The sequence below is a fragment of the Gopherus flavomarginatus genome, chromosome 8 (genome assembly GCF_025201925.1).
Source record: "Gopherus flavomarginatus isolate rGopFla2 chromosome 8, rGopFla2.mat.asm, whole genome shotgun sequence".
Classification (NCBI taxonomy): domain Eukaryota; kingdom Metazoa; phylum Chordata; order Testudines; family Testudinidae; genus Gopherus; species Gopherus flavomarginatus.
This window is the reverse complement of record NC_066624.1, coordinates 114,281,226-114,300,510: the sequence shown is the minus strand read 5'-3', so window position 1 is coordinate 114,300,510 and position 19,285 is coordinate 114,281,226. Positions and strand designations below refer to the sequence as shown.

At 44.1% G+C, this 19,285-nt stretch overlaps 2 protein-coding genes across 6 annotated transcripts in view; both read left to right on the top strand.

Moving 5' to 3' along the window:
* Window positions 1–14,803, top strand: part of ACAP2 (ArfGAP with coiled-coil, ankyrin repeat and PH domains 2) — a 138,735-nt gene extending 123,932 nt beyond the window's left edge. For all 4 annotated transcript variants that reach the window (XM_050963911.1, XM_050963909.1, XM_050963908.1 and 1 more), the window contains 3 exons: window positions 1,557–1,667; window positions 1,931–1,992; window positions 10,008–14,803. In XM_050963911.1, the coding sequence (XP_050819868.1) occupies window positions 1,557–1,667; window positions 1,931–1,992; window positions 10,008–10,111 (277 nt within the window). In that variant the 3' untranslated portion in view covers window positions 10,112–14,803. The remainder of the gene's footprint in view (window positions 1–1,556; window positions 1,668–1,930; window positions 1,993–10,007) is intronic.
* Window positions 14,804–17,292: 2,489 nt separating this feature from the next.
* The window catches only part of XXYLT1 (xyloside xylosyltransferase 1), a 103,193-nt gene continuing 101,200 nt past the window's right edge, over window positions 17,293–19,285 (top strand). Inside the window, exons 1-2 of one of the 2 annotated variants that reach the window (XM_050963934.1) lie at window positions 17,293–17,413; window positions 17,444–17,681. In XM_050963934.1, the coding sequence (XP_050819891.1) occupies window positions 17,325–17,413; window positions 17,444–17,681 (327 nt within the window). In that variant the 5' untranslated portion in view covers window positions 17,293–17,324. Of the gene's footprint in view, window positions 17,682–19,285 lie in introns of both variants that reach the window. The other variant, XM_050963935.1, reaches the window with a different exon arrangement.

Genomic DNA, 19,285 nt, shown 5'->3' with positions numbered 1-19,285 from the left:
GGATTAGTAACTGATTAAAAGATAGGAAACAAAGGGTAGGAACAAATGGCCAGTTTTCACGTTGGGGACAGGTAAATAATGGAGGTCCCCCAATGATCTGTACTGGGACCAGTGCGGTTCAACATATTCATGAATGATCGGGTAAAGGGGGTGAATAGTGAAGTGGCAAAGTTTGCATTTGATACTAAATTACTTAAGATAGTTAAGTCCAAAGCTGACTGCAGAGAGTTACAAGGGGCTCTCATTAAACTGAGTGGGCAACAAAAATGGCAGATGAAATTCAATGCTGATAAATGCATAGTAATGCACATGGGAAAACATAATCCCAGCTATGCATACAAAACGATGGGGTCTAGATTAGTTGTTACCACTGAAGAAAGAGATCTTGGAGTCATTGTGAATAGTTTTCTGAAAACATTTGCCCATGTGCAGCAGCAGTCAAAAAAGCTACCAAAATGTTAGGAACCTTTGGGAAAGAGAAAATATCTTATCTATCCATCTTAATGCCACTATATAAATCTATGGTACTCCTATATCTTCAATATTGTGTACAGTTCTGGTCACTCCACCTCAAAAAAGATGTATTAGAATTGGAAAAAATAAGAGAAGGGTAACAAAAATTATTAGGGATATGGAACAGCTTCCATATGCGGAAAGATTAAAAAGACTGCAACTGTTCAGTTTAGAAAAGAGAGGATGTGGTATATTTGATTGAGGTCTATAAAATCATGAGTGGTATGAAGAGAGTTAATAAAGTTATTTACCCTTTCTCATAACAGAAGAACCAGGGATCACCCAATTAAATTAACAGGCTGCAGGTTTAAAGTAAACATAAGGAAGTACTTCTTCACCCAACGCACAGTCAACCTGTGGAACTCATTGCCAGGGGATGTTGTGAAGTCCAAAACTATAACGGTTCAAAAAAACTACTAGATAACTTCATGGAGGATAGATCCATCAATGGCTATTAGCCAGGATGGGCAGGGATGTAGCTCCATGCTCTGGGTGTCCCTAAACCTCTGACTGCCAGAAACTGGGAGTGGATGGATCACTTGATAATTGCCCTGTTCTGTTCATTCCCTCTGAAGCATCTGGCAGCAGTCCTTGTCAGAAGACAGGATACTTGTCCTGATGGACCGTTGGCCAATATCGCTCATATAGTCATTCTTACGTTCTTGTGAGGTCTTAAAGCCTTTGGTCCTACTGAGTGTTGTCTTCAAAGGGAGGAGATACCCCTTGTAACAATCTCCATTCCCTTAACCTGATCTGCAAGCTGCACCTGTGATATGTATCAAAAATGATTCCACAGCTCCATCTTAGTTTTGATTAAATGACTTTCTGCACTATTGAAACCTTGGCATCATTTCAGATTGAGCTGATGGATTGAAGCTGTGTTGGTAGGGTTTGTGTGAAATGCACTTGGAAGGGATTTGAGATATTCAGATTATTTTAGCTGGTTTAAACTAAACTGTATTGGATCCAGCTTGTTTGTCTATAAAAATATTTGATTTTTTTTTTCTGGTGGAAATTATGGAATAATGCCATTTCTTTAATAGGCAAGTGTGTTTATTCCTAAAACGAGGAGCAAATCAGCATGCCACTGATGAAGAAGGGAAAGACCCTTTGAGTATAGCAGTAGAAGCTGCAAATGCGGATATCGTAACTCTGTAAGTGTTTGATTAGGTTGAATTTCAGATTTTTTCCTGTATTGCTATATTGAGTCCTGTAAGCATATAAGAAATATGTGGATGGATTTATACCAGAATGGACAAACTCAAGGCAATCCAGAGAGAGAGGGCATAGTGTTCACTGGATGAACTGAAATAAGCTCTGTGTATCTTTCACTGATGAAACTCAGAAATGCATTATAGTTTGTACTATGTTTTTTCAATCTAGTCAAAATGGCATTCTTGTCTTTTCCAACCCATAGGTTACGTTTGGCGAGAATGAATGAAGAAATGCGGGAATCAGAAGGACTTTATGGACAGCCAGGTCAATACTCTACTAATAACCATACTGAGATGCAGTATAAGAAATGCATTCAGGAATTTATTAGTTTACAGCTAGATGATTCATAATTTTTGAGCAAAAGAAAATTAAAGTAGCTTCATACCACAGTGTTTTCATAAGCAACATATACATGTATGACATTTGATTAAAGTGGACAGTTGTATACTCTGAACAGTCAAGTGTTAGCAGGTTGAGAAGGGAGGGTGTTTGAAATTCACAGTTGTAGTGGTATATGTTAGCACTGCTGTATGCAACTCTTTTTGCTGGTGGACCTCCACACCATCTGCTGTGCAGCTTTCTAGTAACGTTCTGCTGAAACCCAGGCAGTGTTCAGCGGCTGCCTTCTATCGGGATGGTTCAACAGCCGTCAAGAGTTAATCGTATTACGGGATGTCTATCTTCTCCGTTAGACCCCATTTCCTGAGGCCTACATAAAACATTCATACAAAATCACTGTGGGCAGAAACATAAAAAGAAGGGCTTCTTTTGCACTAATAATTTTTTAAAATGTTTTTTAAGTTGTACAGACATTAGACCAAACCTTTATTTTTAAAGACACATTTTTGTACTATACAACTCAACCAGTACATTAGAAAAAATTGGCAGGCATTTGGTCCAATTGGTATTAAAAAGCAAAAAATCCCACTTGGCTTATATGTACAAATAGCTCATGGGCAAACAAAGCCATTTACACCAAAATGTCTAAACTTGTATTTATACAAACCACTTTGATTACCAGGGACTTATTTAAACTAATGCTAAAGGAAAGCAGTAATAGAAATGAAGTTGGTTGACCACTTATGGTACTCGTTAAACGGGCACCAGCCAGCGAATTTAGGTAAAGCAAAACTGTCCTGCTTCAAGGGCTCATTCCTGCAAAGTTCTAATCACTGTGGTGTTGGTCCAACAAAGCACTTAAGCTTGTGCCATTCACTTCAAAGTGACTGCTTGTGCATAAGTGCTTTGCCATCAGATCAAACCATATACGAATATCCCATAAATATGCACATAAATCCTGCAGGATAATCCAGTATTCAGAAACCTAGGCTTATGTACCAGTATTTCCTAGCAGACCTCCTTAAGGATGGATTTTCAACCATAACTCTGAATTTTCTTGGAGTTGTGGTTTAAGTTAATATTAAGATTTTTGACATTAAACTTGGAAGAAACCACCAGTCAAAAATGATACAGGCTCTTCCGCTGAGTAAAGGAAAGTCCATCCCTTTTTTAACTGTCCAACATTCAGCCAGTGACATTAACAGCTAACAAATTGTGTGCTGTTTGATTGACAGGTAACAGGGAACCTCCTAACTCGAAAATGAAATTGAGAACTAAAGTTAAAGAGAAAAGAGAGAAATTACCATCTAATTTCAAGGATGGAATGCATTTGCTTTGAGGCAAAATGCTTGAATTTGGTAGCTCCAAAGTGAAATATTTTTATATAAATTTTGGGTAAATTAACTGGTGTGCCACAGATGCGGAAGTGTTATAAATCAAAAGTTGTATTTGTATAGTATGTAGAATAAAGAGTGTTGCTACTGAAGGTTCCAGGGCTTGCACTGGCTTTCGTTCATAACAAATACAGACAAATTTTATTTACATAAAATGCATTGAATGTCTAACCTTTAACTTGAGGTGACTGAAAATGGGAAATGCCTTCCCCAGCTTTATGTTCAAAGGATTTTTAGACAAAATTTTTTCAACCTGCTGGAAAGCTCAGAAAACCGTTTTTTTTTTTTTTTTTTTTTTATCAAAGACAAGTTGAGGATTATCTATTATTTGTGTTATGGCAGCATCTCCAAGCCCCAGCTGAGATTGGAGACCCCATTGTGCTGGGCATGGTACCTACAGTGAGAATCGGTCTCTGCTCATTCTAAATCAGCAAGACTTATAAAGGGAAAGTAGAAGTGCCGAGAGGGGAAGGGTCTTGTCTCAAGTTATGCAGGAGGCCATTGGCAGAGCCTGTGGTAGAACTTGGGTCTCCTGACTTGTGGTCCAGCAGCTCAGTCACCGGATCATGCTGCCTCCCTGGGAACTTTGTGACCAGCAGTATTTGATTAACTCAAAATATTTACAGATTATAACGAATGATTTGAATGTTTTCAATGTTAATACATGTGAAGCCTGGCAAATGGTCATGTGAACTTACCAGCCCGAGCACAAAATATATTCACCTGGCCTTTACTGTGGTGGTGAAGGCAACAACTTTGCAAGAGAGATGTATCTTAAAATGTCCTTGCCACCCTTACTCTAATAGTTCTCTACAGAGATGGTTCTGAAAAAGGTGATGGTATAATACTAGATTCTTTGATAATTTTCCTGGGATTGGGAGTTAGATGAGGGTAAGTGTGGTGTAAGAGTGTCCTGATGTAAGCATGGAGCGATGTGAAGTGGATCCTTCTGTGCTTTAATGTATGTCTACACTGCAGTCAGAGGTGTGATTACAGCTCAGGTAAGCACACCTGTGCAAGCTTTAACGAGACTGTGTGGCTAAAAATAATGAGTGCATGGTGGCACTGGCGTTAGCCCGGACTGTACAAACCCACTTGGAACCTGGGGTACGTATTTGTGTTGCTGGACTGCAGCAAAGATCCGTGTTGCCAAGTTTTCACTGCTATTTCAAGCTGCATTAGCTAGATTACAGTTACTGCAGGTGTGCTTACCTGAGCTGCAGTCACACCTCCAACAGCCGTATGCACTTACCCATGCTATGGAGTAAGTGAAACCAGCGATTAGTTCAGCTGAGTAGCATCGACATTTCTGGTGTAAAAACATGATTGGTTTGAACTGTTGGATGGAACATACGCATGACTTGGAATGGTACAATGGATCTTCCACAATGTACTTTATGTAATGGGTATTAGCTGATTTAAACAGCTCATTCTACAAAATATGCATTGCTGGTGGTAGAAGCCATATACTCCATGGGTACTGTTCCTTATATAATGCTTGAGAAGGCTTACCTCTTGGTGCTACAGAAAGCCTGTTACTAGGTGTCTGCTACCCTTTTTCCTGTCTTTTCTTAAATGTTCGATGTCTGCCTTTGAAGTTACTTTGCTGTTGAATGGTTAAGCAGCGATATAGTATTTTTGTACTAAAAATCTGCATTTTAGCTACATTTTGCTTAGAAAGGGGCTTTCCAGAATTCAGTTTTAAACACTTTAAAATAATATTTACAAGGTTTACAGTATTAAGTATTTTCATGCAGTGTACAAACTTAAGGGACACTTTATTTTACTTGTCTATTTTTGTATGTGATACTTCTTTGTTATAATCCAAAATAGCCAAAAATAGAGCCAAAAATGTATCTTGCACAAACAGTTTTTCTTGAGAGGCAACATCAAAGAACCAAATGTGTTAACTGAACTGCAACACTAGTTCATCCATGGAATCAATTTCTACTGTGTTGTTTTAATAACATGCATTAGACATGATCAGCTCTGACTTGTGTTCTTTAGGGTATGTCTACACTACGGGATTATTCCAATTTTACAGAAACTGCTTTTTGGAAACAGATTGTATAAAGTCGAGGGCACATGGCCACACTAAGCACATTAATTTGGCGGTGTGCGTCCATGTACTGAGGCTAGCGTTGATTTTCCGGAGCGTTGCACTGTGGGTAGCTGTCCCATAGTTCCCGCAGTCTCCCCTGCCCATTGGAATTCTGGGTTGAGATCCCAATGCATGATGGTGCAAAAACAGTGTCGCAGGTGATTCTGGGTAAATGTCGTCAGACAATTCTCCCTCCGTGAAAGCAACGGCAGACAATCGTTTTGCTCCATTTTCCCTGGATTGCCCAGGCAGATGCAATAACATGGCAGCCATGGAGCCCGTTCAGCCTTTTTCACAGTCACCGTATGTCTACTGGATGGTGCTGACAGACGCGGTGCTGCAGCAGTGCACAGCAGCATCCCCTTGCCTTTTGCAAGTTAGCAAAGACGGTTACCAGCTCTTCTGTACTGTCTGCTGCTTTGCAAGTTGACAATGACGGTTACCAGTCATACTGTACTGTCTGCTGCTGTCATGGGTGCTCCTGGCCGGCCTCGGTGAGGTTGGCTGGGGGCACATGGACAAAAATGGGAATGATTCCCCAGGTCATTCTCTTCTTTAAGTTTTGTCTAAAGGGAGAGTCAGTCCTGCCTAGAATATCAGGCAAGCCTACTAAAGAACCAGAGAGGCAAACGACCGTTCCGGGTCAGAGCCCCAGACATCCCGCAGAAATGATGAGGTGCATGCCGTTCTGGGGGGTGCCCCTGCAACAACGCTACCCGTTGTTTCCCTCCTCCCCCACCCCTCCTGGGTTACCGTGGCAGTTATCCCCCATTTGTGTGATGAAGTAATAAAGAATGCATGACTAAGAAACAACACTGACTTTATTGCCTCTGCAAGCAGAGATTAAAGTGGGAAGGGGAGAGCAGCCTCCAGCTGCTATGATATTCCAGGTAGCAGTGAATCTCCAGGAGACAAAACTTAAAGAAGAGAATGACCGGGAGTCATTCTCATTTTTGCCCAGGCACTGCCGGCCGACCTCACCGAGGCCAGCCAGGAGCACTCACGGGACGACGATGACGGATACCAGTCCTACTGTACTGTCTGCCATCTGCAAGGGAAGGGAAGGGGATGCTGCTGTATAGCGCTGCAGCACTGTGTCTGCCAGCAGCATCCAGTAGACATACGGTGAGATTGAAAAAAAGGCGAGAAACTATTTTTTTCTTACCTTTGGTTTCATGGGGGGGCTGATGACATATATCCTGAACCACTTGTGACAGTGTTTGTGACCCTCCAGGCTTTGGGAGCTCAGCCAAGAATTCAAATGGTTTTCAGAATGTGTGGGAACTGTGGGATAGCTACAGTCGTCCCTCCCTCCATTAGCGTCCATTTCATTCTTTGGCTTTCTGGTATGCTTGTCTCAGCTCCTTAAGTTTCACACAGCCCTGTGTCGAGTCCCTGTTGTGGTCTCTGCCCCTCATAGCCTTGGAGATTTTTTCAAATGTTTTGGCATTTCGTCTATTGGAATGGAGTTCTGATAGAACAGATTCATCTCTCCATACAGAGATCAGATTCAGTATCTCCTGTACACAATGGAGCTCTTTTTTGATTCTGGGACTGCATGGTCACCTGTGCTGATCAGCGCGCCATGCTTGGGCAAACAGGAAATGAAATTCAAAAGTTTGCGGGGCTTTTCCTGTCTACCTGTCCAGGGCATCCGAGTCCAGATTGCTGTCCAGAGCAGTCACAATGGTGCACTGTGGGATAGCTCCCAAAGGCCAATACCATTGAATTGTGGCCACACTAACCCTAATCCGAAGTGGCAATACAGATTTCAACGCTAGTCCCCTCATCAGGGAGGAGTACAGATATCGATATTAAGAGCCCTTTATATTGAAATAAAGGGCTTCGTTGTGTGGATGGGTGCAGCGTTAATTTGGTTTAATGCTGCTAAATTTGAAATAAACTCGTAGTGTAGACCAGGCCTTAGTGTATATTCTCTAGATGAATGATCACGACTCCAGTTTTGTTGTATGCTTGCCTCTCAGTAGAAGTAATTAGCAGTAGCTGTTACGAGCAAACACATGCTGTTTGCCTATTCAGGTCTCGAAAAGTGCTGGTAGCTAAACCTGAAAACGGAAAGGAATTTCAATAGAAAGGAAGTTCCTTTTTAAAATGTGCTAGTGACAGTACTTACTTGTTTAGAGTTGGGGAAGATTTGTGTTTGGTTACATTTTTATAAAAGCAGCAAAGAATACCCACTTCATCAGATGCATGTATTCACCCATGAAAGCTCATGCTCCAAAGCGTCTGTTAGTCTATAAGGTGCCTTAGGATTCTTTGCTGCTTTTACAGATCCAGACTAACCGGCTATCCCTCTGATACTTTACATTTTTATGTAAACCCTGCCACTATTTTAATTTTGTTCTTGCCAACTATCATGGAATCATAGAATATCAGGGTTGGATGGGGCCTCAGGAGGTCATCTAGTCCAACCCCCTGCTCAAAGCAGGACCAATTCCCAACTAAATCATTCCAGCCAGGGCTTTGTCAAATCTGGCCTTAAAAACCTCTAAGGAAGGAGATTCCACCACCTCCTTAGGTAACCCATTCCAGCGCTTCACCACCCTCCTAGTGAAATAGTGTTTCCTAATATCCAACCTAGACCTCCCCCACTGCAACTTGAGACCATTGCTCCTTGTTCTGTCATCTGCCACCACTGAGAACAGTCTAGATCCAACCACTTTGGAACCCCCTTTCAGGTAGTTGAAGGCTGCTACCAAATCCCTCCTCACTCTTCTCTTCTGCAGACTGAATAAGCCCAGTTCTCTCAGCCTCTCCTCATAAATCATGTGCCCCAGCCCCCTGATCATTTTCGTTGTCCTCTGCTGGACTCTCTCCAATGTGTCCACATCCTTTCTGTAGTGGGGGGTTGGGGGGGGGGGGAGGAACCAAAACTGGTCTCAATACTCCAGATATGGCCTCACCAGTGCCGCATAGAGGGGAATGATCACGTCCCTTGACCTGCTGGCAATGTCATTTCTGAGAATGTTTTCAAATGAACACAATGCTAACCACAAATACACAGGAATGACACAGTTTTGGCACTGGAAATGCACATATAAAATGTTGGAAAGACATAATGACAATGTAACCTTCTATTCCCTGTCCCTTAAAGGTAGGGCTGGCTCCAGGCACCAGCGCAGCAAGCAGGTGCTTGGGGCAGCCAAGGGGAAGGGACAGCAAGCACATCTGGCTCTTCAGTGGTGGGTCCCTCAGTCCCTCTCAGAGGGAAGGACCTGCTGCCGAACTGCCCCCAAAGAATGAAGTGGTGGCGGCAGAGCTGCCGCCGATTGCAGCTTTTTTTTTTTTTTTTTTGCTGCTTAGGGCGGCAAAAACGCTGGAGCCGGCCCTGCTTAAAGACTCTGTAAAGTCATTTAAAACCAAGCCATGTGGAGATGGATGAAGGGGGAATATCTGCTTCCCTTGCCAGGTAGCCAGAGGGAAGGGAGGTGTCTGTTGCACACCACTGTAGTTGGTGACAGAAGTAAACTTTAGATTCCGCTCTCCTCTTATGTTGTGCTGCATGTAATGGAGTCGTCAGACAGGGAACAGCAGCGTTTCGGCCTTGCATGCTCCTTTCCTGACTGGGAAGGGGCAGGTTTTGGATGGCAGCATATTCCCTGCTTCTGCAAAGCGTTCCAGCACATGAATTAATTCAGTGGAAGACAATTGCTTAGCTGCTAATGTAGACAGGACAGGAAGAGAGACTTGGAACAAATCTCCTTTCCATGCTCCACCGTCTATTAGTGAAATCATTTTCAGTACCCATTGAAGGGGGCTGGCTGATACTGCTGAAAGAAACATGGTCAGCAATGGGTCATTGTCTTAGTGTAGAGAGACTCCCAAGTATAAGACAAAAACGTGAAATATTGCATTTAAAAAAAAACAAAATGCCACTTTACCTATTAATACTAAAGCACCAGCACTTACAAACTTTAATTTCCTCAGTAGTATAGGAATGTGCTCCGCTCTTATACTGTTGCTTGCTAATAATTTGTTCTATTATGTACTAGCTGGTTATGAAATTTTTTCTTCATCCCTTATTTCTGCTGTCGATCTACTTTCAAGAGAGCCTCTGACTGTTTTGTTTTTAAAATCATGATTTTATTGTGTATGTTAAACATGGGTTTTTTACACTGTTTTAAAATGCTTGCATCTCTCCTTTCTAACTCTGAACTTTACTCTGTGTGGCTGCCTTGAGGTGCTATTTTCAGGTATAATTTGGCTGTGTTTAGTTTGCTTTTATAGAATGTGCATGTCGTTAACCAGTCTGTCAGCTTTCATGTCACCAATCAATTTTACACCACATATGAACCATCTGTTATATAAACATATAAATGTAATGCAGTAATGACTAGGACATTTGTGAGATGATGCATGGTGTTAGCCATTATGATAAATATTGTAGAAATATTTTCCTAATTTATTTTTTTTCTTCTACCCAGGAGATGAAACTTACCAGGACATTTTTCGTGATTTTTCCCAAATGGCATCCAATAATCCAGAGAAGCTAAACCGTTTTCAGCAATCAGATTCACAGAAGTCTTGAATGTCTAAGAAAGAAAAGAACTAAACCTGGTTCTTTTCTAATGCCTATAGAGCAGTGGTCTTTATTTTTTTAAACTGCTTTCATTATATGCTTTTTCTTAGCTATTTGGTAGTCTGGATTGAGTGAGCACTCTAGTGTAGCCTTAGGCTGGGTGGGAGGTGTAATTTGCCGCATGTGATTCAGGGTGAATACCGCAGCAGCTGGGATGGAGCTGTTTTAGCAAGGGGTGCTGCCTCTGGTTGGAGATGTTCTGTTTTGCCATGTGGAAGCAGGATTAGGTTGACTCACACTCAAGGCTGGCGGAGGCTGGGACCGTTGCAGAACTCATAAGCTGTAAATGTTGTGGGATGACCAGATCATCATTGCTTATGAGCAGTCCCTAGCAGCACAATTTCCCTCTCTCTCCCATTCTGCCTGGCTATAACCCTACAGCTCCTGTCTCTTAAGGCATGACCAGCTTGCCCTTTCCCTCTCCAGTCTGTTTGAATGGGAAAGCTGGTGATCACCTGCCAGAACTTCCCTTCTGTACATCGGCCCATGACACACATGATCCTCCATCCATCCCCTCTGCCCTGGTGTGTGCTAACACAACAAATGATATTGTTGTTGCAGGCTTTTTTACAGCTGACTCCTTCCAACAGTGCAGGCCATTAGGCCAGTGACTGCTGTCCTATCACTGTATGTGCATATTCTGGAGGACCAAATATTAGAAAAGCTGCTTCTTTCCTTTTTTACATTAAGACTTGCTGTGAATAAAGGTGCTTATTTGATTGATTCTCTGTGGAACTTTCCCTTAGGAGTAAATTTGATCCCCCTAATGCCATCAAGTTTGGTTTTTAATGCATTCAACTGACTGACATCAAAATGCATCTCAAAAACTGGAATTAGGGAGTAGAAACTAAATAGTGAACCAAGCAAAGCATTAACACAGGACAGTCATACTAATGAAGGTTGCCTCTCCCGCCAAGCTGTTGTCAGGATTGTTCCCAATAAAGAAATATTAAAACACTCACAAGGGATGTAGTCATCCTGCACTCGGGGCAATCAATGCTTTTTGCCAAAGCCTGCCATAATATAGTCTGTGCACTTACTTTCTAAAATAGGGCATGTAATAGAAAACCTGGAAGTCTTACTGTACCGCTGCTCTAAAAAAAGGAATATAATCTGAAGTGGTATTCTACTGGCAGCAACAAGAGCTTTTCAGTGGGCTCCAGCCTGCATTCTGTCAATGTGCACATGTACGTGATGTATAGAAGTACAGATTTATCTATGTATTTATAGTATATAGCAGATAGATAGATAATACCCACCTGAGCCCCAAAAGCATCTCAGACTTTTAGTTATTGGTCCTTCATTTGCTAGCACTTCGAACAGTGTAAGAAGGATTTCTAGGTAGGTCTTCCAAATTACTGCAGATTTCCTGTAATCTGCCTCAACTATTAGAACAATGTGCTGTGCTGCTGCCAAAATTTACTTTGGAACTAAGTGAGATTCAAAACCATTAGCTTGTTATAATGCAAATACAGAAGGGGCTTTCTAAATGTATGTAAATGTGTGATAAAATTAAGCTTTTCCAGGCGTGTTACATTTCAGACAGCTATTTTAAATATTTATCCTTGTGCATTAAATATCTAATCAAAAATAAAATATGTGAAAGATCTTTGATACCAGAATAGGATCTTCATGCTACAGAAATAGTCCAATAGATTATTGCGGTAAATGGGTGAATTTTACAGTCTCATCATTGCTTTATTTGTAGCCTAATTACTTTAAGCAAAGTAAATTGTGCCCATTTTAACTGCATTTATTTTGGACAGTAATACATTTGAGGTTATTGCTTACAAATGATTTTCATAAGCTTTTTTTAAACAGGAGTGGCTTCCTGTAGAATGATGGCATGCTCTCTGATGTGTCATATTAACTAGCATTCTATCTTGAGTAAGTTAGTAGAGCTTATGGAGTGGAAGCTTCACACGGACAGTTGAGATGCTGTGTAAGATATGCCCAGGATAGAGTACACATTTTAGATACAGTTTTGTCTAGCTGCCTTGTCATGCGTTACAAGTAATGCTTGGTGTACAGTGAGAGCGACTGTATAGAAAAGCTCCCGAAGCCTCAGGGCACGATCACTGTCTTTATTCCATAGTACTGAAGGATATTGGAAGTCTCTTCTGAGATGCCCCATGCCACATCTCCACCTTTGTGACCACTGGCAGCATTTCCTTCCTAGTAACTCAGGGCTGCTGCTTAAGCTTGCAAAAGGATTCCCTAAAGCACAGTTCTCTTCCTCTGTAGCTGTGTGGAGCCCCTGCTGCGTTCCCAGCTCTCGTCAGTCAGGGAGTGAGTGACCTAGCTTTTGATACTGTGTTTATGCTAACTTGTAGAATCTGCTTGGATTGTTAAGTTGATGTGTATGATCTGTAGATCATATCAGAGTGCTCTGACAGAAGCCCTGGAGTTTGTAAAAACTTGGGAAGTGGTTTTGGCCTCCCAGGCTGTGCAGTGTAGTTCCTTGGCCAGGTATGTATGCTGAGATGTGCAGCGTAATGTGCATTCACCAGAAGAGCATTTTTGTGATCAGTGACTCTGACAAAAATAGACATGCTGTGACGCTATCTGGTATATACCAAAATCAAGTCTTCAGTTAGCAGGACAAAGTACAATTGACCCTCCGGCTTTAGAGATGGTCCTTGATGGCCAAATCTATAACTCCTGTGCTGCTGTTTTGCTTAGTAGGATTAGGAAATTCCCACTCATGCTATGACGTGAATCTGAATATAACTTGAATAGTGTGCATGCATTAACACTCCATCATGCTTCAGTATCTGCTGAACCATGTGCCAAGTAATGGGGAAGTTGAGTTTCAGTTCATACTCTCATATGTGTAGAATACAACTGGCCTTAATTTGTGGCGAAGGCAGCAGTATTTTCTTAAAACAGTTTAAAATAAATTTATTATAAAATGATGTGAATTCCTAGTATTGGCTACCCCCCACTGAAGGCTGCTATTATCGTTATCCTAGCCACGGCCAGTTGTGCAGAAAGACTTTTGGAATGAGTAAATATGGAAAAGCACATAGTACATTTTAGCACACTTTGTTTTGACATGACTTATGTAGGTTACCTTCTGATTAAAATTGTGGCTGTAATGTTTCATTACAACCTATACTTGTTTTTAAGGCTTCCTGTTTTCTGTTACTGTCGGTACAATTATTATATATTCAGGTATTTCTGTACTCTGCTGAATTTTATGCTATTTGACATATTGAAATGATTATCTTTTTCCTTAAGTTTGAGTGGATCCAGTCGGTGGTAGGAGTTTTGCTTTGCTTTCACTCGTGTAGCAGTTGGAACGTGCACTTCAGTTCATTAATACGTGGTAGAATTTAGTTTCCGTGCCTGTACAACTGGGACCTAATCTCACCCTCATTGAAATCAGCGGGAGCCTTCCCATTGACTTCACTGCACTCAGATTATGCTCTTAATGATTTATAATGTTCGTGGTATGTTGGAAGATACTGTCTGTATCTTTCACTTGTAGGGATTCATTTTCACTTGCTTCACATGTAGCCAGGGCTGACATGTAAACAAACCCCCTCCTTGTGCTGTTGGTTTATCAGTAAATTCTCCATATAAAATAGTCTCTCTCGTTCTGAATCATGACTTATACCCACAGCATGTTTGATGTATACCAATTAATTGTAAGCATTGGTGCAAGAGATACACGAGAACTAGAAGTGTAACATTTGCTATGATGTTATCAGCGTGTATAGACTGCTGCTGAGAAGCACGGAAATCCTGTTTTTAACCTAACGTGCATGTGAAGTATGCATTTTAATAATCTCTGAATGGCACAGAGAACATAAAGGGACCATTTCATAGAAATCCAAATACAAGTGCCTTGAGTCCAAGGCATGAATATTTGTACATCAAAAGAATTAGAGCGGATTAAGATACTGAAAGCATTTTAAAAGTCAATTCTGAAAACATCCACTATCCATCCACTTTCAGATAGGTAAAAGAATATTTTCCCCAGTTAAATACAATGCCATGTTGATACTCCTTTGCACAAAGTTCTGCCTGACACACACACGTCTCAGTATCAATATCTGTTTGTACAAACGGACACTTAAAAGTCAACCAACTATGTACAGACATGATGTGGGGAAGCGATGAATGTACTTTGTATTTGCGTTTCCCCCCTTCCCCATTCTTTCTTTACCTTTCTGCAGACTGTATTTCTTCTCTTTTCCCGTGGAAGGAGATGGTAAGAGAGGAAAATTCCCACTTGATTTTTATCTTAAGATCAGAATTTTTCCCATGATAGTAATTACTGAGGAATCAAACCATCTTTCCTCAAACTGGATGGTTATTCTGTTTGGAGTGATAAATGACTTTCTGTATCTATCCCTGAATACATCTGCACTAGACTGTTTTTGAACCATTCCAGTAGTAAATGCTTTTATTCACTTGTGATTTTTTGTTTGTTTCCTAAATGCATAATTGGAGAGAATGTATAACCAGCCCTACTTTGCATTTAATAAGTCTATAGATTTTGTATCAAAAACTTGAATGTAGTTTTATTGTAGTTTCATTGTAAATGAAAAATACATTATCTTTATAGTTACTCTATGTACATTATGTAAGAATTGTAAATACTATACTTGAATAAAGACTTTGTATGCTGCAAAATCCTGGTGAAATGTGTACATCTGTCAAGGCTTTGCCACACTCTTGGAACTGAAAGTTAATACATCTTAAAGCAAGTAGCCTTCAGTTGCCGGTTTGGTTGTGAGCTGCACCTACCCTTGACGTATTGCATTTGTGAGTAACAGTTCAGCAATGGCCAGTGCTGTGGCAGAGTAACGTTTCCAATCGCTGCATCAGGAAGGAGCCTCTCCTGCAGAGTTCAGGAATTCTGCAGAAGGAAAATTCAAATTCTTAGCTACTCAAATCATCCCAGTTTGCAGTTTTTCTAAATGAAGTTTCAATTTAAAGAGCTGATTATTTCTGATGGATTTTGAAAGAAGTTGTCCAGACTAATGCAGAGGTGGAACAAGGGTTGCAGCCAATCTGAAACAAAACTGGGAAGAATCCTCCCAAACATACTATAGGTGGAGTTGGTAGCACTGCCTATTATTCAGGTTGCTTAACTCTTCCCATTATAAGACCCTCTTTTTTCTGTTTAAAATTTTACCAAAATGTAACTGTTTGGGTTGAAATTTTCCATGCTAGGTGTCTGCCTCAGGATGACTTATTTTTTTTAGATTCAGCCCAAGCTGTTTCTGAGAACAAGGCTAGAGGAAAATACATTGTTTTGCTGATGTTACAGAATTCTTGATCTTGTCTTTGAAATGTTCCCGCATCCCGATGCTTTGGATTAGGGAGCTGAACTTGGGCAGTGGAGGGGGTCTTTGTGAAGGAGGTGCCTTTTGTCTTCCCCATGGAAAACTACCCCAAATTGGCCAAGTTATAAGGCTTTGAAAAATGGCAGGTGTCACGTACTCTGCAGAGACTTCTTTGATTTTTTTTTTGACAGCTGAAACCTCTGAAGATTGTGTCCTTGCTGAGCATGCTGGAGTGTATCCCAGTGTGCGTGCTCTATGGTCAGAGAGGCACTGAATATGCTCTGGCAGGGTGGATTTCATAGAAATCAAATTGATTTAAATCACTAGTCAGGAAGGCTTTATTTAGTCATGGATTTCTACATATAAGTGCATTCTTGTTACAATACATATTCTTCACAACTCAGATGTAGGTTTCATTTTTAGAAGGTACACTGTATACATTTTTAAAGTGATTTATTTTGAAAACTTTTCAGATTAGTTTTACAGCTATGTCAGAAAATGAATGATTGGTTATTTCATTTACCAGAGGTCACTGAAGCTGATAGTTCACCTCCCCGTGACTTCATAAATATCTCTAAATCAACAAGGTAATCAATAGTATTTGGAGGATTTTCTTGCTGTGCTGTATTAGGAGGAGAACATCACCAGACACACACATTTTTATTTAACTAAAACAACATGGTGTATTCTGATTTTTTCTTCCAACAGCAAACATATTTTAAAACAACCATATGCATTTTTAATCTAGTTAAATATTCAAGTTTTTTAAAATTAGGTTTGTTTGCTAAAATTGTTAACTAAAATAGTTAAATGAAATATTAAACAATAAAAAAACTAAAATGACTGTCAGGTCAATATGAGAAACTTAAAATATTGGCTTCTGCAGCAAACTCTGTCATCTTCATCTTCATGCTTGTTCATAATCTGGAAAAGAAAAACGAGCTTTCCTGCTTGTTTGGGTCCCAAATGATTTCTCAATTTGGAATGGAAGTCCAAAAGAAGAAAAATATTCTTTCTACACCAGCAGACCAAGCTACTCCTGTTAAAAGTGAGATTATCACTTCAACAGTCTCTGAAGCCAAGTGCTTAAGTGACTTCCTCTATTTCACTGGTGTGACTTTCTTTAAAACATAATGAACCTACATTTCTGGAATGGTTCTTACTGGGCCCTGGGCAGCAAAGGATGGGGAGGAGGTGAGCGGCCCTCAGTGGTGAAAGAACAGGTTAAGGACTATTTAGAAAACCTGGACCTGCACAAGTCCATGGGTCCAGATCTAATGCATCAGAGGGTGGAAAGACAAACTCACAGTTTGAGAACTTCAAGGCTAAGCATCCCTGATGGTCTCTTCTAGCCTGAGCACTGCGTGCCCTGGGGTAGACAGACAGATTAATCTAACTAATCCATCCCGCAAGCCCTGCGCCCCATACGCTTGGGTCCCCAATCTGTGAACGACTGGAACTCACTTACAAAACCCTCTGAAACAGGACACGGCTCTAGGGTCTCGCAGGACCCAACGAGACCCTATAACCCCTGTTCCGGGGCAGGACAGACCCTGGGGCGCAGAAGGTGAAGCCTGTAACGGGGTCAGGCAGGGGACGGACCCGGCCCGGTCCAGAGGGGGCTTGGCCCGGACTCCGCGCGGCAGCGGCAGCGGCGCTGCTCTGAGCCGGCCTCTCGCGGGGGGATCCCGGCCCCTCCCGGGCGCTACGGGCCGGGCCGGGCCGGGCCGGGCTCGCCACTCCCCGGGTTCCGCTGCCGAACCCCGGGCTCGGCCTTTGTCCGGCCCGCCCCGCCCCGAGCTCCGCCCGCCCCACGTGGCTCGGAGGCGGGGCCGCTGCCGCGCAGCCCGGCGGTGCCCGGAGCCATGGCCCGGCCTGGGGCCCCGCTCCTGCTCCTGGCCGCCGCGCTGGGCGTCTGCGCCTTCTACTACCTGGGCGCGGGGCGCGAGACCTTCTCCAGCGCCACGCGCCGCCTGCGCGCCACGGCCCCGGGCCCGGCCCCGGCCCCGCGCCGCTTCCACCTGCTGATGATGTTCACCAAGGCGGCGCGGAGCTCGGCGCTGCAGGCCCGGGGCCAGGCTGCGCTGCGCTCCCTGCTGCGCCACGCGCGCTTCGAGCCGGGCCAGGTGCTGCACCTGCACTTCGTGAGCGAGCCGCGCAGCCGCGAGATCGCCCGGGGCCTGCTGCTCCCGCTGCTGCCCGGCCTCCCCTTCCAGTGCCAGGTAGGGCGGGACGCGGTGCCAGGCGCGGCGCGCAGAGGTGGGACAGCAGCGTCTGGTGCGGGCGGGGGGGACAGCGGCGCCCACCCGGTAAACCAAAAACCCGGAACCTGGAGCATCCAGCCCCCCAGAGGAGCTGACCTGGGGACCTCCTCCCTCCTTCACAGGTGGTATGTTGCCAGCCCCCCTTTCCTGGGAATGTAGCCCCTCCTCCGATTGGGTTTTTACCCAGTCCACCCTCTGCGGGTTGGGTCTGCTCGGTCTGTCCCTGAGCTTGGGGCACTGGGCCCGTATGTGACCTCGTTGGCCACAGCGATAGCAGCCCATATCTCGTGGGTCCCCTTGAGTGGGTCGGAGGGACCTGCCGCTGGATGTTCCCCTTTTGGGGGGGTTCTCCATAGGCCCCCGCTGGGAGGTCCCATGATGACTCTCTCTCTGCGTTGAGGCAGGCCTGCTCCTTCGAGACTCCTCCCTGCCATCCCCTGCCCGACTGTCCACAAATTGGTCGGCCAGCTGGCCTGCATGCTGCGGGTTCTCCAGCTTCTGGTCCATCAACCACAGCCTCAGGTCGGACGGGCACTGCTCATACAGGTGCTCCAGTGTGAATAGGTCAAGCAGGTCCTCTTTAGTTTGGGCCCCAGCTGTCCACTTGCGGGCAGACCCCTGTGCCCGGTTGACCAGTTGTAGGTATGTGACCTCACGGGTTTTACGCTGGCACCGGAACTTTTTCCGGTACATCTCAGGAGTCAGCCCAAACTCGTGGAGCAGGGCCTGTTTGAACAGTTCGTAGTCCCCTGCCTCCGCCCCTTTCAGTCGGCTGTACACCTCCACAGCTGTGGAGTCCAGTAAGGGGGTGAGAACTGCAATCCTGTCTGCAGGGTCAACCCTGTGCAGCTCGCAGGCATTCTCAAAGGCCGTCAGGAAGGTATCTATGTCCTCCCCCTCCTTACGCCGGGGCAGCAAGTGCTTATCAAAGCTCTTTGTAGGCTTGGGTCCCCCCTCACTCACCGCAGCTGGAGCCTCACTGCTCCTCAGCCGGGCCAGCTCCAGCTCATGTTTACGCTGTTTCTCCTTCTCCTCCAGCTCTCGCCTCTTTAACTCGAGCTCTTCCCGTCTCAGCTCCCTTTCATATTCCAGCCGCATCCGCTCCATGGATGCCGAGCGTCGCCGGGAGGATCCCCTGCTGGGGGGTGGGCGTCGGCGGGAGGATCCCCTGCTGGCCGGGGGTGTCACGGTGCCCTCGGTATACACTGGGCTCCTCCCCGCCCTTCCCCTAGGCCTACGAAGGGGGGGTCTCAGGAAGCCCTCGTCTGCCGGCTGACCACTCCCAGCGGGGACAGACACTGGTGCCTGTGCTGCATCTGCTCGGCTGCTTCCCTCAGAGACAGGGCTCCGTTCATTCATGCGGTCTCCCTGCTCCAGCTGGGCAGTCAGCTGGTCCTTGGTGAGCCTCCCCGGGCGCAGCCCCCTCTGCTTGCACAGCTCCAGCAGGTCGCACTCGCGCCGCTGGGCATACATCTTCCTGCTGGGCACTCACAGGCCGGGGTGCTCGCCGCTCCCCACGGTTTCCAGGGGGACCCCTAGTGCACCAGCCCTTTTTGAGGTCA